This window comes from Triturus cristatus, chromosome 2_1 (assembly GCF_964204655.1).
Source record: "Triturus cristatus chromosome 2_1, aTriCri1.1, whole genome shotgun sequence".
NCBI classification, from domain to species: domain Eukaryota; kingdom Metazoa; phylum Chordata; class Amphibia; order Caudata; family Salamandridae; genus Triturus; species Triturus cristatus.
Window position 1 is genome coordinate 1,121,204,794 of NC_140581.1, and position 27,043 is coordinate 1,121,231,836.

The window sequence follows — 27,043 nt, forward strand, 5'->3', positions numbered from 1 at the left end:
ATGGTGGTCTGCTAACCCCAGCTAACCACCATCCCTGTGAATGCTGTGAATAGTAGTGGGTCTCAATTTGCCACCCACCTCATTAATATTCAAGAAGTAGGTTGAATTGCAATCCACTACGATTCAGAATTTTGTGACCAAACCTATTAGTACATAGGTTGATTCACAAAAAAATGCACTGGTCGCAAATATTCTGGTAACAAATTACAACCAGTATTTTACAACCAGCGCTTTGTACATTTGGCTCCTAATCCCTTAAATTTGCAACACTGTATACAGAATTATTTATAAAGGAATACTAGATCTAGTGCTTTCAAAGTAGTTCTGGTGTGTTTAAACTTCTCCAAAAACATATTTGCTTTTAGATCAAAAAGGCAACACTCATCAAACGTTTTGTCCAGGAATAGTGACTAAACGACATTCCACCAATCTCTTAGTCTGTATCCATGTGTAGTGACAGAAGACTTCATCCAAGCCTCTGACCACATCACTCGTCCAAAGTATAAAAATCTGTTTCTGTTGCCTATTTTTGGGCATCCTTTCTGTCCGGCAAACAAGTACCTACTAAATAAGCTAGCTCCCAGTGGACGATGATTGTATGTCTTAAAGGAGGCAAGTTTCATTTGAAGAGTGCAGTGTCTCACTGCTGAAAGCAAACATTTATCCTTCTAAAGACATTTCTCTTTTATAACTCCCTGTTTGGTGGTAATTGTATTCTGATTAAATTCACAGGACAACGCCTGGGTTACAAGACTCTACATGGTTGGATGTGCGGAGAGGTAAAGCAGATCTGACAAGGCTGCATATTATGTAAGGAATATCAAGAAGCACCAGGACGCAAGGACACAGGAAGCTCTGTCATTAGATCCAAAGTGGGTTAAGTTCTTGTTTATCGCTCCAGGAAGTCCAGGCAGGTAAAACATGGAACATGCCAACATGGAGGCAGGCACAGTTAGTCATTAATGCTATACTTCTGAATTCGGAGCAGGACTACTGGGGCAAGCAAGGAAGATCTAACATATGAACATCTCAAATGCACCTGTTAGGTGCTTTGCAATGTTCCTTGTTGTTTCAGCTTTCCAGTGACATTGTTTTCCTCCTTCCCTGTCACCATTCCCCTTTACTACTTCCTTTTCATACAGAACTTCTGTTTGTTTTTCGGTAATGTGCCCCCTTTTGACTCCTGAGTGTGCCCATACTGAGTCCTTGTCTGCGTCCTCACTTCCTGCATTTACCTGCCTATTGGCGTCCAGCTTATAGCCTCTCAGTCGGCATGCAGTTCCTACTCAGCTTCTGCAGCCATCCGCTCTGTCTCCCGGCAGTTCTTGGTCTCCAGTCAGCATTCCTACTAGGACTTGGGCTTGTATGAACCTCTTTTGCAGAGTGAGGAATAAGCTGCCAGATCTTAGATTTGTGTATAGTAAATGCCTCAGATGTTTTGTCAAAGAAATATTTCCTAAAGATATTGCATATTGTTCTTGTTTTGCCAAGATTACCAAACAGGGGTTCTGTGAAGGTCCGAAGTGACTCTTCGTGCCATTCAGGCCAGTACTTCCGGTATCTTACCCCTTCTCATGGTCTATAATCCAGTGACTTGATGGGAACAGGTGACAGGCCAAGTCTTCAGCTTAGGGTTCGGACCCTTTAAGAACAGTATAGCCTTTGGCAGTGGGCTATAATGCTATAGTAATCACTGCTAAACTTTCTCAGCAGTAATGTATTCTAGGTGCCAACTCACCAGCATACTATCAAAACACAAATATGTAACCGTTCCTGGCTGGAGATAGCCTTAGCTGTGTCACGGAAATACTATGACCTATATAAAGGCAGAGGCTACAAGTTAGCTTGGCTTTTTAGTGTCATTCACATTTTCACCAGTCCACATTCATTAACCATTAGCCGAGATCTAGGGCACAGAAGCACTGGAGGGAGAGATGTATTTACTCCCCTTTCCACTATGTGAACCATTGATGCACTCAATCACCCATTCATAATTCAAAGCACTCATTCACCCAACTATACATCTACCCAAGCAATTAATACACCCATCCATTTTCAATCTCCCTCACGATTCATCGATCCAAGCACTATGTCACTAACTGATTCATCCATCCATACAATCATCATCCATCCATTAATCATCCTTTCGTCCATGGGCTCATTGTCAATTTCACTTGATTTGCCACACTCATAAATCAATGAGAAAGTCCAGCCACATATTAAAATAGAGCTAAAACAATTGCCTCAGTCAATACTTGTTTTTCATCATGTAACAATAGTGTGCCTGTTTTATTGGATTCATTGTCCTAAATAGCCATGTTTCTGAGTGAGTAGTAATAGATATACCAGATGTTTTGGACCTATGATTATTTTGTCTTTATAGTGCACTAATGCTTTGACTGTGTAGGCTAAAAAACACATTGCTGAATTTCACAAATGAGGAATAAACCTGAGTGACTTTATAATTAGAGCGACAAAATTTGCAAAACTCCAGAATTTTCTATGATGTGAAACAGTAAAGAGTTATTTTTGAGATACCAGCTAGAGACTGGTTAACTCAGAAAAAGTCTCATCTAGAGGCATTTTCTGCTTGACCGGGTCTCCTGGTCTATCTCACAAGACGTTTACATAAGGCACACCCTTGCTTAAAGAAAGCCACTTGAGATACCAAAAACCACATTTTGCTCTAAAAATGTAATTTTTTAGCCTCTTAATTGAATTCAGCCATTTTTTTTTAACATATACCTAGTGAAGACTAATGAGGATTATGTATTGAAATCACAGGCAGTGTTTTTACAGTATACTGCACATCTTCTTACCTTGTTTGCCTAAATGAACCAGGCAGCATGAAGGGTGCATGCGTGGAGAAAAACTAGTTAACAGCGTAAATTCAATCTTGCACTTACCCTGCAGTTGAAGAGAATTAGGATCTATGTTGAATGGCCCTGTGTTGTTGGTCTGTATTGTCTGGAGCAGTGTCTCCTGCACACTTTCCTTGAAAGTGCCACCACTTCCTGTGGTGGTATTGGCAAACAAAACCACAAACTGTGGCACCACGCTGCCAGGGCTGCAACACAGGTAAATAAGAACAGATTAACAACATCATAGAGTACAGAGAACAGCAAGGGCAACATTTGTCACATCACTGACCACACTCTCTTCACAAGCTTTCTTGAACAGCATTTAGGTGGCCAGAGGTGTGAAAATATCTAGATAACTCTGTTCAAATGGCCACAGAGCCCAATCGAACAAGCTGTGTGCAGGCTGAAAGCACCATACATGTTAGGTTTGCAACTACTTTTTTTGTCGAATACTATTTTATTTGATAGCAAGTCAATGTTATTTATTATTAATTCATGAAAAGTCATTCAGCAGTTGAAATTTCTGGCTATGATTCATTTCCCCGAAACAAATTTAAATTGTACCACATACTGAGCATTAATTGTAATATATCTAGCAAGTTATGGGAGGAGCATTTCGCAAGAATATACACAGCCCCAGAAACAACTATTGATGTTTTGCTCCCAGCCAATAAGGTTGCTATATCTATATCTGAAGTAGTAGATGCCATAAACCAAAGTGCAGGAAACAAAGCCCCAGGTCCTGATGGCTTATCAATTGATCTCATTAAATCTGAACCTGTTTTCTGGTCCCCTTTGCTTTGTAATGTTTTTAACAACCTCTCCAACACTACAATTCCGGAAACCTGGTCTACTAGTATCATTGTACCCATCTTCAAGAAGGACGATAGATCAAATCCCAGCTGCTACCGCCCTATATCTTTAATAGACAATACATTGAAGATTTTGGGTAGAGTGATCTTTAATAGAATCAGGCACTGGGCAGAGGAAAATCAAATTTTACATCCCTGTCAGTTGGGATTTAGAAGCAATGTGGGTACTGTTGAACAGTGTTTGAATTTAAACCTTATACTAGGCAAGTACACAATCGCCAAAAAAGCCCCTTTGTACTTAGGTTTTATGGATTTATCATCAGCGTTCGATTTTGTAAATCGATCAAGATTATGGGAGATCTTTCTAAATTACGGATTAGACAAGACACTCGTCCACTTTCTGGCGCATTTGCATAGAGACCTAAAAGCCCGTGTAAGGATAAATAATGAAGGAGAGGTCTCCGGGGATATTTTAATTGGTAGGGGGGTCAGACAAGGTTGCGTCTTGGCCCCCCTGCTTTTTATCCTTTATATAAATGAACTAAATAAATCCCTGTCTAATTTTACATGCGATGTGCCGAAAATTAATGGGAAATTACTTCCCGTACTCCTATACGCAGACGATGCGGTCCTGATGGGCCGCACACCTAAAGCACTTCGCACTTTAATTATGGGCTTCGTTTCTTTTATGGCTGATTTGGACTTGTGCACCAATTTTAAAAAATCATATATTATGTCCTGCGGGCCCAAAAAACATCGCATTGATCACATAGCATCAGGAGACAATGTTTTAAAAAGCACTGGCACTTTCCCGTACCTGGGTTTGATTTTTTCAGAATCTGGATCATGGTCAGCACATGTAGTCCATGGTAGAAATAAACTCGCCAAGGCAGTTAATTCAATTATTAGCCTACGACAGCCAAAGAGGGCTGAGATTGTGATACCCCTAATACAGATCTATAAATCTCAATGCCTACCCACTGCAACATACGGCGCCGAGGTGTGGGGGCACACAAATTGCAGTGGTATTCAGACAGAAGAAAATAGACTCTGTAGAAAGAATTTAGGGGCACAAATCTCATCACCCACCTATATATGTCATAAAGAATTAAATCTGTATTATGTTGAGGATTTTATTAGATCTCGGCCAGCCTTGTTCTGGCTAAAGATATGGCAAAATCCGGCTGCAACCTTAACTCAGGAAATAATTAACGATTGCCTTAAATGTGATAGGGGCAGTTCTATACCGTGGCTTAATGCTGTTAGGAAAAGTTTGGCCAGTGTGGAATTGGAACATATCTTTCTTCACCCTTCAAATACAGAGGGCATGAACATTAAAACCATGAGAGAGGCACTGTTTGCTCTATTCCAAAGGGAAAGAGAACACTCAGAGCTTCGTAAACCATCTATAACTAGATATATCTCTATTTTGTCTAGTCCTGGTCACAAAAAAGACATGTTACAGGATTATCTTAAGAAAAATATTGGAAGATGGCACAGGAGCCTGCTCTTTCGCCTTAGGGACGGGAGCATAAAATACTCACTCTGCTTCCCACTTGGTTTCAATAAAAATCTAGAGCATTTGCTCTGCCCATGCGGAAATGGTCAAAAACAAACAACCCTCCATTTCCTGTTCTTTTGTAATTTTTACACTAGATACACCAAACAGTATTTGATTCCTTATTTTAGGTCACATACTATCACTGATTACAAATTGGCATACAATGAAATATTGCAGTTAGGAAGTGATGTCATGATTCTTAGAGTAAGTTCATTTTTGCAATCTGCGGTACGTTCACGAAAAACTATGGACTCACCATAAGATTGCATTTTATGTATCATTCCTGTTTAATCCAATTCAATGTTTACAGACTGCTTATTTGCACATTGATATAGTCAGGCCTGATGTCTATATAGAGTTTACACCGAATTTGTCTGCACTTTATTGCCCGTTTGCACAAACTTCTTTTGACATTGACAAAACTGATTTCGTATTCAATGTTCTTGGATTGTCTATTGCATAAATTGTAAATAAGTTGGGTTGACACTCACATGTTATGTATATTGAATTTATTTTGCTCCTTATCGCCATCCTTGCACATTTTTACCCACGTCATCAGCAATATTGTCATGAAATCGATTTTTATTGTGTGTGTTTTATGCTTGTATATTATATCTAATTGGCGGTGATGATTTGTACTTTTATGGTTATCATATTTCGAGGGCAGATGCTCTACTGTGAATGGAGTGCGCTTCGTGGCTGGCAGCGAATGGGAATGGATGCGAATAAGAGTGGTTAGAGAGATGTGGCTGACATATTGTGACTGGCGAGACCGTTGAATAGTGTTAAATATTGGATGAGCTGTCAGGCGACCGAAATGGCTACAGTTGGTCTTGACCGCGAGCCTGAAAGGAGAGACGAGTGTGTATGGCAGATTGCAGTGATATGCTCACAATTGAGTGTGCCTCGGAGTTGACAGACCTGCAGCCCCCCTGCACCAAACAACGCCTCGCGGCCCCCGCTTCGCGGGAGCCGCTCGCTGGTTCGAATTTGCATAAAAGCCTGGTCGAGCCCCCATTCTTGCTGTGTGCCTCGGAGTTGACAGACCTCCACGGACGCTAAGCTGATTTACGGGGGAAGGCTGCTGTCTTGATCTGCTCTGGGACTGCGAGGACCAAGGGGCCCAGCGCCAATCTCATCAGCCTCACCTGGTTGCTCTTCCCGGAGCCGCCTCCCTGCACCAAACAACGCCTCGCGGCCCCCGCTTCGCGGGAGCCGCTCGCTGGTTCGAATTTGCATAAAAGCCTGGTCGAGCCCCCATTCTTGCTGTGTGCCTCGGAGTTGACAGACCTCCACGGACGCTAAGCTGATTTACGGGGGAAGGCTGCTGCCTTGATCTGCTCTGGGACTGCGAGGACCAAGGGGCCCAGCGCCAATCTCATCAGCCTCACCTGGTTGCTCTTCCCGGAGCCGCCTCCCTGCACCAAACAACGCCTCGCGGCCCCGCGGGTGCCGCTCGCTGGTTCGAATTTGCATAAAAGCCTGGTCGAGCCCCCATTCTTGCTGTGTGCCTCGGAGTTGACAGACCTCCACGGACGCTAAGCTGATTTACGGGGGAAGGCTGCTGCCTTGATCTGCTCTGGGACTGCGAGGACCAAGGGGCCCAGCGCCAATCTCATTAGCCTCACCTGGTTGCTCTTTCCGGTACCGCCTCCAGGTTAACGGCCCTCGCCAATAACATCACACCCCTGTAACGCGCCAGCGGGACGCGCGCGGGCCGACGACCGGGGCGAAGACTGGGCAAAGAGCGGGCCGTTTGTGGCCGTTCGTGGTCGGTTGTGGTCGGGGCGGGCCACCTCTCTGAAAAAGGGTTGCCCGTAACGAGTTACAAACTTTGCTGTTATAGTGAGTGCACGTGTCACTGCTGACTGTTGAATTCCTTATTTTTTTTTTATCCAGTATTTGTTGCCCATATCTAGCACTCCTATATGTTAGTGTGATTTGGTCATATTTAGTTAATTTTAATCTTATTTTTTTTTTTTTTAAATCTTCAGAGGTGCATCTGTTATTCTCCCCGGTTACCCCCCCTCATTGTTTGTTTGCTCTCTTCCCAAATCATGACCTCTTTAAGGTCCGGTAGGAAGGTAGCCCGGGGTAGCATAGGGGGTCAAGTAACAGGGACCCTTGATAATTTTATTACTAGAGCTGCTCGTGTTCTCGAACATGAGATTTTATTAACGGAAAAAAGATTGTCCCTCGAACTGTCTGCCAAAAGATCATCCCTTGGCAACATTATGATAGCTGTCTCGCCTGATAACTGCCAGCCCCAACGTCTCCCCGGCATGTTAGGTAATACCCCAAATGCACCGCCGGAAACATCTGTTCACCGCCCGCAGGTTGACCTGCATGAGATAATTAGCACCCCCGAGTCCAGTGGTGAACCAACTATTGATAACACCAGCATCCCACAGTCCACCCATGATCAGCTATCTACTGTAGCATCGACCCAGGCCCCCAAGCCTAGGCGTATCCTGAGTAAAAGGAAATGCACGGGAGCCCCTCCCAAGGGGAAACGTGCTAAAACCACTAAAGTGTCCATCCCACATAAATCTGCAAATACCGGTGATGCTTCCAATTTTACTATGTTTGATAGTCCCCATTCGGTAACCGGTAGTTTGAGATCCCCGCACCCTTCCACCCTCGATCCCAACGCAGACTCCATTACCACTGATTTTCTGAAGCCAGTAGAGAAGTTATTTAAATCATTACTCCTTCCTCTAATAGAGCGAGTCACTCGACTCGCTTCTTCGCTTGAGAAGATAGAGGATATGGTGTTTGCCAACATGTCTCTGATGGAAAAGATTGCTGTGTCTTCTATTGGTCCCACAACTTCTTCTAACTTAGATATAGTTGACAAAACTAGGCTTGCTTCGACTGCTAACGCACTCTTGGATGGAGCATTACCCAATATCCCTGCTCCTACCGAACAGGCCGTGGAAGCACCCAGCCTTCATGTCAACATTAATGTCCCGATAGAATCCGATCGTAATATCAACACTGCCACCATTACAAACAATATCTCCATCAGTAAGCCCAACCTAGAGGATGTTGATTCCCTCCAAAATCTCCCTTGGATCAACCTTCCTCCCGAGTCCCAACCCTATACAATTATAATGGCCGGTGTTCCTCGGCTCTCGCAGGCAAAGCCCGAGTGTCATAGTGAGCTGAAGAACAAAGTCACTCACTGGTTAAATAATAATAGGCCTTTACCTGTTGGGCTACGGGCTGAAATATTGACTGTACGTAGGGTATGTTGGTTGGGCTATAGAGCCAAACAAGTGGAGGGTGATTGTGTGATTATAAATTTTCGTGACCCTAGGGTGGTGAGGCATATTCGCTCTTTTCCTAATAACTCAAGAGCGACCGGCATATCCACAGTGGATTTGTCATACTTTTATCCTCACAATTCCCTTGCATCAACACGTGATTCGCCCACTGCCTGGGAAAGGGTTAATAGGAATTCTTACCGACAGACAAAGTCGGATTTCTATCTTCCATTGTCTAACTTTTTTGCCCCTTTGAATTCTCTAGATGGGGTTGACTGACAGTCACCAAACTTGGCAAATTCGAGTAATTTGCGGGAGGCCTGTCTTGGTTCAGATAACACGGAGCAAACAGGGAGAGGTGGTTTACGGGGGGCACAAGTTGGTTTGGACACTATGTCTACTAGTACCACGTTTTTTTCAACATTTAGCCCACCCCCCACCCTCACTGATTCTCGCCCACCCGAAAGTGAAACTAAGGGCCCCATCAACATTGCAACTAATCCGCCTGCTACGGGCCCCGCCCCTGCTGCACCGTGTATCATGCCTTCTAGTTCTCTTCCCTTGACCCTGGTCTCGTGGAATGTTGCGGGTCTCAGCAGTAGGGTAACCTCGGAAGATTGGTCTGGTTGGGTAAACACCCATGACATCCTGGTATTCCAGGAAACCTGGGCTGTGGACCCGATCTATTTTTCCGGGTATGTTAATTTTTCCAAGGGGGCTACTCGTGGTACCAGGGGCCGTCCGTCCGGCGGGCTCTGTATATGGGTCAAGCAATCCCTTGGGTATTCCCTCAAGGAATTGGCCATCGATAGCCCAGATCTATTGATTATTTCTTTGCAACACCTCAATGAACCTGAAGTTCTAATTATAAATGTCTACAACAGAGGCCTCCCTGGTGGACGTGGTACTAATACCTTTATACAACTAGATGGGTTTCTGGACACTATTAATATACATACTAATGTTTACATTGTGGGCGACTTAAATTGCTGCTTTGAACCCCTGCTCCTTACTTCTGACTCACTAACTTGGGAGGTGGACGCGATCCTAAATATCCCCCCTCTCGATCTCCCTCCTATTAAGAGGTGGACTGAGTCTGCCACTCAGTGGATGGGATTATGTATGGAGCGGGGTTTCAGGGCCGCCAATGGGCGGACCGCCTCTGATAAGGGTGGAAAGATGACTTTTTCAGATGGCCGACGTTGTAACAGCAGAATTGACTATGCCCTTGTTAAAGTGGAGTTCTGGACCACATTATGTGATATGGCGGTATTCGACCGCCCCGAGAGCGACCATAACCCGCTGGTCTTAAGTCTCTCACTTTGTCCAGCACATAGAATCAAACCCTCTGAAACAGTGACTGCGGAAGCCGTTTTAACCAATGACCAACGGCGTGTACGCTGGGACAAGGTTGCAATGGATGTTGCATTATTATCCGAGATCAGCTCCAAGGTATCCCGTGCTCTGGTTGAATTACAGTCTCTCCAGAGCACTGAGGACGTCGTGGACAATGCTACACGCGTACATGACCATCTTTTCTCTGGCCTTAAATCTCTTTTTTCAAAACCCTGTAAGGCTAAGAAATCTGCTATTTTAAAACCATCTACTTGGTATAACAAAGCTTGCCGTGAATCATTTAGTCATTTAAAACTCGCTATTGCCAACAAAGATCCAGACAACATCAGATTGGCTAGAAAAATTTATAAAAAGGCTAAAGCCAAGGCCAAACAAGAGTGGGACAACGATCATTGGAACGACCTTCTGGCTGCCAGCAAACACCGGAACCTAACCCAGTTCTGGCACATTGTTAAGTGGGGCAATTCGCAGAATAGCCAGGTCCCTACCAACCACGTACCCCCGGACGCCTGGGTGACACATTTTGAATCCCAGTTTTCGGATTCCTCACAGGCTGAGGGGTCTGCCCCAGCAATAATCAGGGACCTGTCCCTTTTCCCGACCTTAATTTTTGACTGTGTTGAGGTTGAAAAGGCTTTAAGTAAGGTTCCAAGTGGTAAGGCGCCGGGTATGGACTGTGTTCCCACGGATCTCTTTAAATCTGACCCTGGGAATTGGGTGCCTTACATCGCTCACTTTGCCAACGCCGTAGCCAGAGGGGCCGATATTCCAGATTCATGGGGGGGGGCCGAGATTCTCCCTATTTTCAAAAAAGGTGACCGCTCTTGCCCGGGGAACTACCGCCCAATTAGTCTTATTGACTCTGTCCAGAAAATTATCGCTAGAATGATTCTGGCACGAATCCAGGCCTGGATTGAGCTGGAGGATGTCATCTCTCCCCTACAAGCCGGTTTCAGACCGTGTATCAGTACCATCGACCAGGCATTCAAATTTCAACTGATTGTCTGGAAAACGGTATATCTGTGTGGCGGTACCTTATATGCTGCTTTTGTAGACCTTCGGTCAGCATTTGACCTAGTCAATAGGACGAAACTTTGGAGTGTATTGGCTGAGCTAGGGTTCCCAGCCGATCTTTTGAATATCATTATTAGGCTCCATGATAATAATTTTGCACAAGTTCGCTGGGGGAAACAGGGCCAGGTTACAGATCGATTTAGGGTCAATAGGGGTGTCAGGCAGGGGTGCGTCCTTGCTCCCACTCTGTTTTTACTGTTTATTAACAGAGTTGTCCAGTATTACTCCAACACTTCGACGGACGCTCCAACGCTGGGTGGCACCAAAATTCCGCTCCTTATGTTTGCCGATGACACCCTACTCCTTTCCCAGACCCTGTCTGGACTTCAGGTGGCTCTGAACGTTTTCACGAATTTTTGCTCTGATTTTGACTTGTCTGTCAATGTGTCCAAAACCAAATATATGGTTTTTAACAAAGGGAGAGGTGTGAAGGGTCACGTTTCCATGGACAAAGTCCAGCTTGAACGAACTAATGTTATGACCTATCTAGGGGTAGTTTTTGAAAATAAGTTGGATTGGAGGCCGCAAATCGATGTTTTATCTCTAAAATTTGCTCAGCTCTCTGGTTGCCTAGTTAAAGAACACAAGCAATCCCAGTCGAGAACGATAGGCCCCCCCATCAAAATCTTTAATGTTAGGATCAATTCGGCGATCCTTTATGGCGCTGAACTTTGGGGTTACGCTGATCTTTCTCCTCTGGTTAAGGCACAATATAAATTTCTCAGAATGCTGACGGGCCTTCCTTGCTCTACCCCTGTCAAACCGCTCCTGTTGGACCTTGGCTGCCACTCGTTTGATGATATTGCTAGGTTCAAGCCATTGGCTTTTTTGAGGCGATTATGGACAGTCCCCGAGTTGGACCTCTATGCCAAGGCCTTTCTTGATGTGCGATCCATCCTGGGGGCTGGTAACATCCCCTGGTTCAGACAGACCAAACAACTCCTGAATTCTATGGGGTTGGGCAATCTATGGACCGACCCAGCCAATAACCCTTTTCCCTCCAAGAAAGATTTTAAGGGTCTTTATTGGTCAATGGTGCAGCAAAAACATTTAAATTTAGCCTCTGCTGAGTCTTTGACAGGAAGGTTCCTAGTCCAAAAAAGAATCCCTCTCCTTGAAGCTTACTGGGATACCATCACCAGACCTTGTGACAGGAAACTCTACCACCAATTTAGGGTAGGCACCCTTCCGACCAACTCTTTTATCAAAAAATGGAAGGGTGTTTCCTGCGACTCCTGTAAAAGGTGTATTGACTGCACAGACTCTGTTGGTCATATCTTTTTCGTATGTCCCGCTTATGCTGCACCCCGAGCTAAATGGCTCAAACCATTATGTCGTACTCTGGGAACAAGACAAGGGTCAGAAGCACTTGAAATATTGCGATTTGAGCCTAGTGAATATGTTGTTATTGCTGTTGCTAAATTTTTGGCATGGGTTTGGTTTATCAGAAATAAGAGGTTTTAGGTTACTGAAACATTATTATGTATTCTGTTTGTGTTTCTTTTTCTTTTTTATGTACTCTTTTATGTATTGTAATCGTCTTTTATGATGTAACACATCGATAAAAAGACTAATAAATGGAATGGATATTTTTATCCGAATAAAGACCATTTGACTTGACTTGACTGAGCTGTAGTATGTTTCCGCTTGTCGTGGTACTACCAGATTGAGCTTATTTTGTTTACAGAGGGCCTGTTTCGCAAACCTTTTCTTCACGAATCGGCTTGACATACTCCTGGAAAGAGACAAGTACATCAGGAGCAAGTCACTCCAGAAAATTTAAAAATCTCTGTGAATCAATCTCAGAAAATGTTGATAAAGGATGAAGGGCCATATGCACAAACTTTCTGTTCACAAAAAGCGGTTGCAATTTGTGACTCTGCTTTTTGCAAATAGAAACTTATTTTGTGAACCATCCTATATAGTCAATTTGAAAAATAAGGAGTCAAAGTGGGTCACAGTCTGATCTACCTAATAGTCATTAGTTAAGATGCAAATTGCGATATACTCGGATTTTTCACAATAACAGGGATGGTGGCCTGCTAGGGTAAGCAGGCCACCATGACTGTGATAGCATTTAAATAAAGAAAAGCTTTTTTTCAATGCAGCTCGATGTCCTTACAGGAAACGGTCTGCTTTTTGTTTTTTTTTAAAGTTCCAGTGAGAGTTGGTAGTGGTCCCCTGCACCACTGCCTACTTCCCCTGAAAATGTTACCCCAATTCACAAAACGCTTCCTTTTTGCTGGGGAGTTGGTAACTTTACAATGGTTTGCGGCCACTATCACGGTAAAAAAACATTAATGCATATATATATAGGAATTGTAATTTGGAAAGGACACCCAAAGTACACCCCTTTCAAACTGCAATTTAAGCTTAATTTCTGAATGCATTTTAGTAGCTGGTAAAACTTTACCGACTTCTAAACGTGCTTGGTAAATAATATTACACTTGTTTGCATCTGCAGACCTACAACAGTAGTTAATTACAGGGTTTGCAAGTGGTAAAATATTTAGTACATTTGGTTCAAAATAAATTCCCTTATATAGTTTTGTACAGAAACAAATATGTTATTTATTACTATCAATGTTTCAACTTCAGACAGATTTACCAATCAAACACTCGTTTTGTTTATTTTGTTTTAAATCTGTTATAATCATTTTTCTTGGTAAGGCTGTCCTACATTTTGTGAACTTCTGTTGAACTGAAACAGGAAATTAAATCAGAGCAGGATTGAAAATATAAAAAGCATGATGTTCTATTGCAGTTGCAAACTTTCAAATTTGAAACTTAAATTATTTACCTTACAACTAGAAAATAATGCCTTGTACTGTGCACATTTTCTGTTGTAATAAAGCTACAGACTGCACTTCCACAAAATATGTAGAACACATCAGCCAACGCCCTTTCATACAAACACGCATGCCCCTGCATGCCTCCAGTGCCAAGGTAAGCGCACTTTAGGGTCACACATGTCAACAACGGAGCATAAAAATGGCAATGGCATACCTTAGCTTGACCACTTGTGACTTGATGTATTGCTTTTTTAAGTCAGAATTCTTGTAAGTTGTGTTAAGCTGTTAAAAAAAACAAGAAGATCATTTTTAGAATACAGAAAATGCAAAAAAGCAAACATGGACAATGATTAATTTCTATGTGTATTGCATCTTTTACCAAATTAAAATGTGCTTGGCCAATCAGTGCTGTTCACTATGTACCTATTTTATCCGATTGACTATCTGGTGCTAAGTCGAAAGCTTGTTGTCAAGTTGTAGTTAAGCTATTCAAAGCTGTAGTTAAGCGGTTAAAAGTGTGAAAACTTAAACCTTGCCTGTATCATGATCATATACTCAATGCAATACAGCGATAGTAATCACAAATATTACCCAGAATATATAAATAATTTTATTCAAATGTGTATGTCATTTTATACCAGTTTGAAACTTCCCGAGGCACTGAATATGCTTTCTAATTATCATGGTTCTAGCACTCATGGAAATCATACTGCTCAGGATTTTACCTTTCCACATTCCCAACAGTGCAACCCTGTTTTCAAAGCTGGCAAATGGAAGATGGATTTGAGGAGAACACTGACCTCAGTATTGTATTATGAATGATATCTTCCCCTCAAAGATGTCCAGCACTTAATTTAAAGAAATATTGGTATTTACATTTGCAATACAATATAACAACAGATGTTTGGGATCTCTTTCTTTCCGTCCACTCCCTACGAGTTTGACTGCATGTTCTGCTAGAGGAATGTAGAATAAGAGTGAAGTGTAGAGGAGTGACAGACCACAATTTTCACAGAACTAAGGTTCAACCAGTAACTCACTAAGGTGAATGAATGCTGGGTTCCAGATGTGGCCTTGGCGCACTTTTGGAAGCTGATCCACCGCAAGGCAATTTTGATAGAAAATAATGGGTAGAGAGGGTCAGTGTAAAACAATTAAGTAATAGTTAAGAGGTGAAAAACGTATAGTCCAGACATGAACAATTCCAAAACATAGGATGTATATATTAAAAACTACTAATAGAAAGGAAAAAAATGTGATGAAAATAGGTCAACTTGCCTAAGAATGAAGGAGTAGGTAAAAAAAATGTATAAGAAAATTTTATAGATTTTTTGACAAAAATACAAAAACTGCACCCGTATGCTTCTTCCAATATTTTGCTATGTCTCATTTTGGTAATAGCATTCACAGTCCCACCAGGATTCGTTCGCCCCTGGAGCCTCCTAAATCATCCAGTATCTCTAGTAAGGCAACTTTAGGAGATGCCACTCTGTTGGGGCCAGACCTCTGAAAGTGTTCGGAAGATGACGAGCCAGTATTGCAAGGTAGGAGGGCATCCCCCACACCATATGGAAGAAGTCTCACTTGTCATCCCTGCATCTGGTGCAGGTGGGTCCCGAAAGTCTTTTCACCTCCCACAGCTGTCTAGGTGTAAAGTATGTACAGTGTAAGTAGTTCAGTTGGATGGGGCGTAATCTAGTCGATATTGCCAGGCCACGTGGTGCCATACATGCCTCTCTGAAATTTGAATTCAAAGGACCAAGCTAGCCCTTCCACTGCATAATCAGATTTGATAGTCTACAGGATGAGTAGTTGTTGAGGGCTCTGTACACCTCTACGATGGCCCCTCTATCTGATGAGCCCAGAAGTAGTTATGCCATTCCAAGGGGTTGTAATCCGGTGGCGCGCATGGGCGTCCCCATGGCCCGCTAGGGCGTGTCTGAGGTGCAGATAGCAGAAGACTTGAGATTTGTGGAGAGAGAATTCAGTTTGAAAGGGAAGGAAGGATTTCACGTGGTCACCCTCTCACACATCACCGTTTTGACACATCTATTCATAAAGCCTTCCAGCTGTGACACACGGTTCAGCAAACTACCTGTCCATAGCGTGGGTTTCATCATCTACCTACGGGCCCATTTCTACTAGTGCAATCATGCCCTCCAGGCTTGGAGTACTATCCTGGTAAATTCTGGAAGGGCCCAGGGTATTGGTGTCCCATATGCATAGGTTGGCAGGGTATGCTCAGACGTGAGTCCCTTGCTCACTTTGCCACTGGATTCAAGCAAGCCTGGCTGAAGACGGCTGAAATGCCAGAAACCGGTCCTAGAAAGCTTGTTTCTGGTCCAGGGAAGACATGGCTTGGCAGTTCGGGCTGGACTGTTCCCATGAGGCACAGCGTCAGACTGATTTGCATATGGCCATCTCTGAACTGGGGTGGCAGAGTGGCCTAAAGAACGGTGATGGATTAAACCCAGATCAGTTGACTGGGGGTGAGTGCTTGCAACGTTCAACACTCCGTCCATCATTTCCTTTGGTTTTTGCTTTGTTCGCCATAAGTTGGCAGGGCATGCTCAGACGTGAGTCCCTTGCTCACTTTGCCACTGGATTCAAGCAAGCCTGGCTGAAGACGGCTGAAATGCCAGAAATCGGTCCTAGGAAGCATGTTTCCGGTCCAGGGAAGACATGGCTTGGCAGTTCGGGCAGGACTGTTCCCATGAGGCACAGGGTCTGACTGATTTGCATATGGCCATGTCTGAACTGGGGTGGCAGAGTGGGCTAAAGAACGGTGATGGATTAAACCCAGATCAGTTGACTGGGGGTGAGTGCTTGCAACGTTCAACACTCCGTCCATCATTTCCTTTGGTTTTTGCTTTGTTCGCCATAAGTTGGCAGGGTATGCTCAGACGTGAGTCCCTTGCTCACTTTGCCACTGGATTCAAGCAAGCCTGGCTGATGACGGCTGAAATGCCAGAAACCGGTCCTAGGAAGCTTGTTTCTGGGCCAGGGAAGACATGGCTTGGCAGTTCGGGCTAGACTGTTCCCATGAGGCACAGGGTCAGACTGATTTGCATATGGCCATGTCTGAACTGGGGGGCAGAGTGGGCTAAAGAACGGTGATGGAATAAACCCAGATCAGTTGACTGGGGGTGAGTGCTTGCAATTTCAACACTCCGTCCATCATATCCTTTGGTTTTTGCTTTGTTCGCCATAAGTTGGCAGGGTATGCTCAGACGTGAGTCCCTTGCTCACTTTGCCACTGGATTCATGCAAGCCTGGCTGAAGAGGGCTGAAATGCCAGAAACCGGTCCTAGGAAGCTTGTTTTCGGTCCAGGGAAGACATGGCTTGGCAGTTCGGGCTGGACTGTTCCCATGAGGCACAGGGTCAGAATGATTTGCATATGGCCGTGTCTGAACTGGGGTGGCAGAGTGGGCTAAAGAACGGTGATGGATTAAAACCAGATCAGTTGACTGGGGGTGAGGGCTTGCAATGTTCAACACGCCGTCCATCATTTCCTTTGGTTTTTGCTTTGTTCGCCATAAGTTGGCAGGGTATGCTCAGACGTGAGTCCCTTGCTCACTTTGCCACTGGATTCAAGCAAGCCTGGCTGAAGACGGCTGAAATGCCAGAAACCGGTCCTAGGAAGCTTGTTTCAGGTCCAGGGAAGACATGGCTTGGCAGTTCGGGCTGGACTGTTCCCATGAGGCACAGGGTCAGACTGATTTGCATATGACCATGTCTGAACTGGGGTGGCAGAGTGGGCTAAAGAACGGTGATGGATTAAACCCAGATCCGTTGACTGGGGGTGAGTGCTTGCAATGTTCAACACTCCGTCCATCATTTCCTTTGGTTTTTGCTTTGTTCGCCATAAGTTGGCAGGGTATGCTCAGACGTGAGTCCCTTGTTCACTTTGCCACTGGATTCAAGCAAGCCTGTCTGAAGACGGCTGAAATGCCAGAAACCGGTCATAGGAAGCTTGTTTCCGGTCCAGGGAAGACATTGCTTGGCAGTTCGGGCTGGACTGTTCCCATGAGGCACAGGGTAAGACTGATTTGCATATGGCCATGTCTGAACTGGGGTGGCAGAGTGGGCTAAAGAACGGTGATGGATTAAACCCAGATCAGTTGGCTGGGGGTGAGTGCTTGCAATGTTCAACACTCCGTCCATCATTTCCTTTGGTTTTTGCTTTGTTCAGCATAAGTTGGCAGGGTATGCTCAGACGTGAGTCCCTTGCTCACTTTGCCACTGGATTCAAGCAAGCCTGGCTGAAGACGGCTGAAATGCCAGAAACCGGTCCTAGGAAGCTTGTTTCCGGTCCAGGGAAGACATGGCTTGGCAGTTCGGTCTTGGCGGACCCCAAATATTCATTGGGCGTCCAAAAACAATCTTGTACGGTGTAAGACCGGTTCGAGAGTGCGGTATCGATCTAATTGACAATAATGCCAGCGGTAAAGCATCTGGCCAAGTCAAAGACGTCGAAGCTTGGATTTTAGCGATCTTGAGCTTCAGTGTACCATTATACTTCTCGACTAGTCCTGCAGACTGAGGGTGAAACACTGCGTGAAACTTCTGGGTGATGCCCAGACCCTTTAGAACATACTTTATAACATCCGCTATAAAGTGGGGTCCGTTATCACTCCACAGCAGTCTACAAACGCCATATCGAGGGAAGAACTCCTTCAATAGCATCTTGGCGGTAGTCATTGCAGTATTGTCTTTCGTAGGGTATGCCTCAACCCATTTACTAAAGGCACATACCACTACTAGAACATACTTCAAATTGTTACAGCGCTCAAGCTGGATGTAATCCATCTGCAAAACCTCAAAGGGTGCAGTAGGTGTCGCAAATCCTCCTGCTGGAGTTCGAGTACCCTTTCCTGGGTTGTACGTCAGGCAAATCATACAGGTCTGTACCACCCTCTTTGCCGTGCTAGCAATCTCTGGATGCTCCCAGACTTGGGTAAGCAATTTTACAATTGCGGAAGCTCCAACATGTGCTAGCCCATGTGCCATCTGAAGCATAGGTTGTACAAAAGCTGTGGGTAACTTCCATCTATCCATCTGCTTATTTCTCCAACAACCCTCATCATCCAATTCTCCCTCACTGGACCATTGCTCCCGTTCTTTATCAGAAGCGGTCCTCTGTATTTCCCGCACTTCTCCCTTCACGTCGTGCCATCTTTCTACCTGCGACTTCACTACATACATGGCAGTAGCACCGGGCTGCATCGCAGTCTCCCGTGCCACCCGGTCTGCTAACGCATTCCCTTCTCCAACTTTATCAACTACTTTCTTATGGGCACTGCATTTAATGATAGCAATTTTCCTCGGATATGTCAATGCAGTTAAAAGGTTGTGAACTAACTCTCCATGCATTATTTGTACTCCATGCGACGTTAGAAACCCTCTCTCGTTCCAGAGCAGGCCGAAATCGTGCGCTACTCCGAAGGCATAACGGCTATCTGTATAAACATTCACACACAATCCTGTACTGAGCTCACATGCTCGTGTTAATGCTATCAGTTCTGCTGCTTGAGCTGATTTCTGTGGTATGCGTGCTGTCTCCACTATTGTTTGCAATGTGGTAATTGCATACGCTGCTGAAGTCGTACCATCTGGTAGCTTCAGGCATGATCCATCCACCCACAGTTCTCCATCTACATCTGGAAAGGGCGTATCCTGGAGATCAATACGACCCTTTGTTTGTTCCTCAGTCACAAGAATACAATCATGTGCTTTCCGTGCTTCAGACTGAGTCTCGGGGAACGGCAACAATGTGGCCGGATTTAACGTTACACACCTCTTTAACGTAATATGAGGAGCCAAAAGCGTCAGCTCATATCCCGTTAAACGGGCACTGGTCAAATGCTGCGTCTTTGTCTGATTAAGCAGGGCATCAACAGCATGGGGGACTAATACCAACAGCTTATGAGATAACACAATTCCCTCGCTTTGGCGTATTGACACAGCTGTCGCCGCAACCGAGCGAAAACAACCAGGCAATGCTCGGGCAACAGGATCAAGTACAGCCGAAAAATATGCACAAGGGCGCTGCTTGTCGCCATGCATCTGCACTAAAACTGATAATGCACATCCATCTTTCTCATGCACATACAGCGAAAAAGGTTTTGTATAATCAGGGGTCCCTAACACTGGTGCTGAACAAAGGGCCTGTCGTAATTGCTGGAAAGCAGCGTCACACTCATTTGACCAAGGAAGCGGAATAGGAGTGTCTTTTGTCAAAAGGGCTAATAATGGCTTGGCTATGTGTGAGAACCCTAATATCCATTGCCTACAAAAAGAAACAAGACCCAAAAATGCACGCACGTCCTTCTGCGTGGAAGGCGCTGGCGTGTCCAAAATTACTTGGATACGATCTGGTGTGAGTGCACGCCCCTCCTTAGACAAAAGGTGACCCAGATAAGTCACCTTTGGTCTACAGAACTGCAATTTCTTCCGAGATACTTTGTGATTGTGGGATGCCAAAAAGGAAAGCAAGGATAACGTACTCTTCTCACACAACTCCGGAGTGTCAGCCGCCAACAAGATGTCATCGACATCTTGAATGAGGGCGACACCCTCGGGCAGAACAAAGGAGTCCAATTGTCTTTTCAAAGCTTGACTGTAAATGCTAGGGCTTTCTGTGTAGCCCTGAGGAACTCTACAAAATCGATAAGACCTATTATTCAGAGTGAAACCAAAAAGGTATCGGCTATCGGGATGAATAGGAATCGAAAAGAAAGCATTTTTCAAATCAATGACTGAAAACGTGGTCGCCGTAGGCGGGACCAAAGTAAGCAACGTCGTGATATCAGAAACCACTGGATACTGAGGTATCACGATCTTGTTTACTTCTCTCAAATCAATTATAAACCGATAAACTTTGGCATCCGTATCCTTTTTCAAAATGGGTAGAATCGGACTATTACAGACGTTGTAGGGAACTTCCTCCACTACTCCCACCTTAATCAAATCCTGCACAATCTGTATAAGAGCCTCCTCCCCCTCCTGGGAAATACGATACTGCGGAAGGCGTGGTAACACCGCCCCCTCCTGGACACTAATGTGAACAGGCGGAATCACCATCTGTCCCACATCGGTATCCGAAGTGGCCCACAAAGTACGAGGGAGGGTCGCTAACACAGCATCCTCTGCAACCACACACATCCGTTCAGACCGAGGGTAATTATCATTTAATATCACCCGCACTCCAGCAGGGGAGCAGCGGATCGTAGCTCTGAAGTGCTTTAGCATATCAAGACCCATAATGTTGTCCGGCGTGTTCGGGGCAAGCAAAAACGGACAGGGTGCAGAAAAAGAATCAACCTGAAATGTGAGGGGTCGAGAAAGAGGACTTCGGGAGAGTGTACCGTCAAACCCTACCGATGTAACCATTAAGCCAGATGGGGGAGCCCTCGGAACCAATTGTTTAGACAGCGCGCTACGAGTCGCTCCTGTATCTACTAGGAACTGATCAGTAGAACCCAAAACCTCCGCTGATACATAAGGACCCTTCTGATCAACCGGCACCTCAACTGATTCTAACCCCCATCCAACGCATTCCTATGCATGCTGTGAATCATGGTACCCAGAGCGGTCAGTCCCTGACACTTGATACTGGTTTTGTCGATCAAAGACATTAGGTCTATCTCGTTGCTGCCCGGCAGAGTCAAAACGAGCGTGATCGTTAGAATTCCTCTAAAATTTGAGAAACCCCCTCTACCTCTCGGGCCACCCTGATTATGTCCCTGACGCGAAGCATACAACACCGGGCAATCTCTGGCCCAGTGTCCCGATTGTTTACAATACGCACATTGATTCCTATTTAAATCAGATCGGCCCGAGGGAGGACCATAAAATCCTCCCCTTCCTCTATTGACACCCCGACGGGGCGGACCATACACTTGCGCTAACATCACCTTCGTTTTTAAATCTTTCGATTTCTTCTCCTCCTGCCCCTTCGCTTCTTGCTCCTGACGCTCATAATACTGAGCTATAGTCAGGAGGGCTGTCGGGGACGCGGTGGACCAAGAACTTTCACTCGCTTTTAGGCGGGCTGCTATTGCCGGTAATAAATTCGCCACATATTTATCAGCAAAGAGGTGTCGACCCGTATCATCCGTAAGTGACTGACCACTAAAATCATGAAACGTCTCCTCAAAGCGCGTAAAGAAATCTGCAACTGATTCATCGACTTTCTGCTTACACGAGGCTAACATGTTCCAGTCAATCTTTTTAGGGGGAATGATTGTTTTCAACTTAGTCAGAATAGCAGCAGGGAGATCTAAGATAATCTGAGGTGGTTTCTGCGCGGGCTTCCTCTCCCTATCCTCATCCTCAAGCTCAGACCACCGAGCCTTAAAAGCGGCAACATCGTCCACCTTCCGCACGGATCGCCACATATCCGGTGGTAAAATAAGCCCAAAGAACAGATCTATATCTGCTAAGGTCATAGTGCAAGAATTCAAGGCCCCCTCGACTTCTTCGTAAAAAGCCGCTGGATTCTTGCGGGGATCAGGCAATGCATTTTTTAATGCCATAACATCAGCCCTATGCCAAGGAGTATAAACCCAATTGTACACAAAATATCCCTTAGCATCAGCGGAGGTAATGTCCGCACTAGTTCCCGCTCCCTTAGGGGGAACATACAAGGGTGCCGCCTCTCGCATTGGTTTAGCATGCACTAGTTCGCTCTTATCTGAGTGGGAGGTGGGTGAGTGGTCATCACCGGTACGCGAATCCGACTGCTTTTCCTCCTCTGCTTTTTGGCGCGCCCTCTCTTTAAGGTCACTCGCCGCGTCCCGTAATGCAAACAGCCGTCGTACCGCATCAGGCGCCTTAGAGGGAGAAAAAACACCATTACGCAATGCTTTAGCATCTAATACCACATCATCAGGCTCAAAAACGTTGGAATATTTCCGGAAGGCAGTAATCACTTCATCAGAAAAGTGGCCCAAAAAATACAACTTCTCTCTATCCTGCCACTTCTCCCAAGAATTCAACAACTCAGCAAGGGATAACTTGCCCTTGAGTGCACGAAAAGAAACTTGCCGAAGCTCACCCATTCGGTCAACCGATAACATGGACCGCGTGTCTACCTTATCCGAAGCCGATCCAGAATCCTGTGACCTCGGGGCAGACGCGCCAACATAAGGGGGCGGAGAGCGATCTAATAAATAAAAATCATCGTCAGGATTATTAAGGACAGGATAAAGTGGTTGACAAACAGCATATTGACCCGAGACTTGCAACCTGCGCTCTTTCTCTTGCCTCTCCGTCTGTTCTCTTTCCTCCCGACGCTTCGCTTCCTGTGCTCGCACATGATCATTCTTCCGTTGCTCTTTATCAAACAGCGCTTTCTCACGTTTCTCTCGCTCACGCACTTCCTTTACCCATAACCGGACACACTCAAACATATCTTGACGAGCACGCCGTTTACACATACACTGTTCCACATACTCAATCTTACACATATCAAACGACCCATACAAAGGCCATCGTAACTCAGGATCCTTTCTGGTGTATTTCCTCCATACTGTGCTGTACATTATGGAAGAAAGACCATGCTTCACATACATATCCCTATTAGGAGTCCCCTCTGGGGGAGCTGGAGCAGATTCCTCGAGGTTTAACCGGTTTCCAAAGCAGCAGCACCACTTACGGAGTGCGCTAAAAGCAGGCATGCTCAAAAATAATGCAAAATATGCAGTATTATCAAAAATGGCACTTAAACGTTGTGCCGTTCAAAGTTACACAGCTCCGGAGAAATATCTCCACATTACCTGCCTATATGTGTTGCAACGCATATATTGTCACAATAACCAATACAAGATATGACCGGTCATCACAAATCAAACTCAAATAGCCAACCCAGGCTTCAAAAACTCGGAGCAAGTACCGTACAGCGGTTCTTACCAATCAAGAGTGTCCAGATTCCAACTGCCAAGCTCCAAAATTCGCCCAAACGGCTGTCACGGCAGGACCGACAGAAGAGGTCTCAGTCGAGGACCGGCGCCACCCAGATGGTCAGCTCGGAAGGGAAGGAAGAAAACCTCGGGATGCAAGGACTAAAGTGCCTCTGGCAGTGATCACATCCCCGGCCAAATTCCTCACCTTCGTCACGACCAGTCCTTCGAGCATCCGAGTCGTCGATGAGCCCCACGTGACGGGCGCCAATTGATGAATACAGGCCCCAGCTAGGCCAGCAGGACACAAGGGTTCGCTCTCCTGCAAATGGAATCTATAAGGAAGTTGGCACGGAAACTGCAAAGTACAAAGACAAAGTTTATTAACCCTTAAGGGTGGTCCTACAATCCATACAACACCCTTCAGTATTGCATAGAGTAGCACAAAGAACTTGCGTACACGGTCCCCTTTTATACACAACAGAGGGGCTCATAAGTGGGTGGATACAACATGAAGCAAGGAATATTGCCTTTTATGGACATTTTCAATACAGAATCAATATGTGGGCGGAGTTGACACACTCCTTGAGCCCGCGAAAACATGGTCAAGTAAGGACTAACTGATAACAGATGTGGTCAAGTCTGGGCATGCGCCAGACGGACAAAGGAGCTATTTATAGACTGTTACTAGGCAGATTGCAAGAGCAACTAACACGAAGATAGGACTCTTCTCGTGCTGAGCACGTGGAGACATGACAATACAAAATGGAGTCCAGACTTTAGTCAACATAACGGAAGAAACTCGGTCCTAAAGGGGAATTCATGTCTTTAGTGAATGCTTAATCACATCGTTGTTTCAATTTTCAACAATATGGCCATGTCTGAACTGGGGTGGCAGAGTGGGCTAAAGAACGGTGATGGATTAAACCCAGATCAGTTGACTGGGGGTGAGTGCTTGCAACGTTCAACACTCCGTCCATCATTTCCTTTGGTTTTTGCTTTGTTCGCCATAAGTTGGCAGGGTATGCTCAGACGTGAGTCCCTTGCTCACTTTGCCACTGGATTTAAGCAAGCCTAGCTGAAGACGGCTGAAATGCCAGAAACCGGTCCTAGGAAGCATGTTTCCGGTCCAGGGAAGACATGGCTTGGCAGTTCGGGCTGGACTGTTCCCATGAGGCACAGGGTCAGACTGATTTGCATATGGCCATGTCTGAACTGGGGTGGCAGAGTGGGCTAAAGAACGGTGATGGATTAAACCCAGATCAGTTGACTGGGGGTGAGTGCTTGCAACGTTCAACACTCCGACCATCATTTCCTTTGGTTTTTGCTTTGTTCGCCATAAGTTGGCAGGGTATGCTCAGACGTGAGTCCCTTGCTCACTTTGCCACTGGATTCAAGCAAGCCTGGCTGAAGACGGCTGAAATGCCAGAAACCGGTCCTAGGAAGCTTGTTTCCGGTCCAGGGAAGACATGGCTTGGCAGTTCGGGCTGGACTGTTCTTATGAGGCACAGGGTCAGACTGATTTGCATATGGCCATGTCTGAACTGGGGTGGCAGAGTGGGCTAAAGAACGGTGATGGATTAAACCCAGATCAGTTGACTGGGGGTGAGGGCTTGCAATGTTCAACACTCCGTCCATCATTTCCTTTGGTTTTTGCTTTGTTCGCCATAAGTTGGCAGGGTATGCTCAGACGTGAGTCTCTTGCTCACTTTGCCACTGGATTCAAGCAAGCCTGGCTGAAGACGGACGAAATGCTAGAAACCGGTCCTAGGAAGCTTGTTTCCGGTCCAGGGAAGACATGGCTTGGCAGTTCGGGCTGGACTGTTCCCATGAGGCACAGGGTCAGACTGATTTGCATATGGCCATGTCTGAACTGGGGTGGCAGAGTGGGCTAAAGAACGGTGATGGATTAAACCCAGATCAGTTGACTGGGGGTGAGTGCTTGCAACGTTCAACACTCCGTCCATCATTTCCTTTGGTTTTTGCTTTGTTCGCCATAAGTTGGCAGGGTATGCTCGGACGTGAGTCCCTTGCTCACTTTGCCATTGGATTCAAGCAAGCCTGGCTGAAGACGGCTGAAATGCCAGAAACCGGTCCTAGGAAGCTTGTTTCCGGTCCAGGGAAGACATGGCGTGGCAGTTCGGGCTGGACTGTTCCCATGAGGCACAGGGTCAGACTGATTTGCATATGGCCGTGTCTGAACTGGGGTGGCAGAGTGGGCTAAAGAACGGTGATGGATTAAACCCAGATCAGTTGACTGGGGGTGAGTGCTTGCAATGTTCAACACTCCGTCCATCATTTCCTTTGGTTCTTGCTTTGTTCGCCATAAGTTGGCAGGGTATGCTCAGACGTGAGTCCCTTGCTCACTTTGCCACTGGATTCATGCAAGCCTGGCTGAAGAGGGCTGAAATGCCAGAAACCGGTCCTAGGAAGCTTGTTTCCGGTCCAGGGAAGACATAGCTTGGCAGTTCGGGCTGGACTGTTCCCATGAGGCACAGGGTCAGACTGATTTGCATATGGCCATGTCTGAACTGGGGTGGCAGAGTGGGCTAAAGAACGGTGATGGATTAAACCCAGATCAGTTGACTGGGGGTGAGTGCTTGCAATGTTCAACACTCCGTCCATCATTTCCTTTGGTTTTTGCTTTGTTCACCATTAGTTGCCAGGGTATGCTCAGACGTGAGTCCCTTGCTCACTTTGCCACTGGATTCAAGCAAGCCTGGCTGAAGACGGCTGAAATGCCAGAAACCGGTCCTAGGAAGCTTGTTTCCGGTCCAGGGAAGACATGGCTTGGCAGTTCGGGCTGGACTGTTCCCATGAGGCACAGGGTCAGACTGATTTGCATATGGCCATGTCTGAACTGGGGTGGCAGAGTGGGCTAAAGAACGGTGATGGATTAAACCCAGATCAGTTGACTGGGGGTGAGTGCTTGCAATGTTCAACACTCCGTCCATCATTTCCTTTGGTTCTTGCTTTGTTCGCCATAAGTTGGCAGGGTATGCTCAGACGTGAGTCCCTTGCTCACTTTGCCACTGGATTCATGCAAGCCTGGCTGAAGAGGGCTGAAATGCCAGAAACCGGTCCTAGGAAGCTTGTTTCCGGTCCAGGGAAGACATAGCTTGGCAGTTCGGGCTGGACTGTTCCCATGAGGCACAGGGTCAGACTGATTTGCTTATGGCCATGTCTGAACTGGGGTGGCAGAGTGGGCTAAAGAACAGTGATGGATTAAACCCAGATCAGTTGACTGGGAGTTAGTGCTTGCAATGTTCAACACACCGTCCATCATTTCCTTTGGTTTTTGCTTTGTTCACCATTAGTTGCCAGGGTATGCTCAGACGTGAGTCCCTTGCTCACTTTGCCACTGGATTCAAGCAAGCCTGGCTGAAGACGGCTGAAATGCCAGAAACCGGTCCTAGGA

The 27,043-nt window shown here is 45.7% G+C and overlaps 1 protein-coding gene across 1 annotated transcript in view; it reads right to left on the bottom strand.

The window, feature by feature from the left end:
- The window catches only part of LOC146866449 (transmembrane protease serine 11C-like), a 430,518-nt gene that overhangs the window by 246,382 nt on the left and 157,093 nt on the right, over positions 1 to 27,043 (bottom strand). The window contains exons 5-6 of the mRNA XM_085636517.1: positions 13,937 to 14,004; positions 2,907 to 3,067 (exon numbers count right to left, since the gene is read on the bottom strand). Coding sequence (XP_085492643.1) covers positions 2,907 to 3,067; positions 13,937 to 14,004 — 229 coding nt within the window. The remainder of the gene's footprint in view (positions 1 to 2,906; positions 3,068 to 13,936; positions 14,005 to 27,043) is intronic.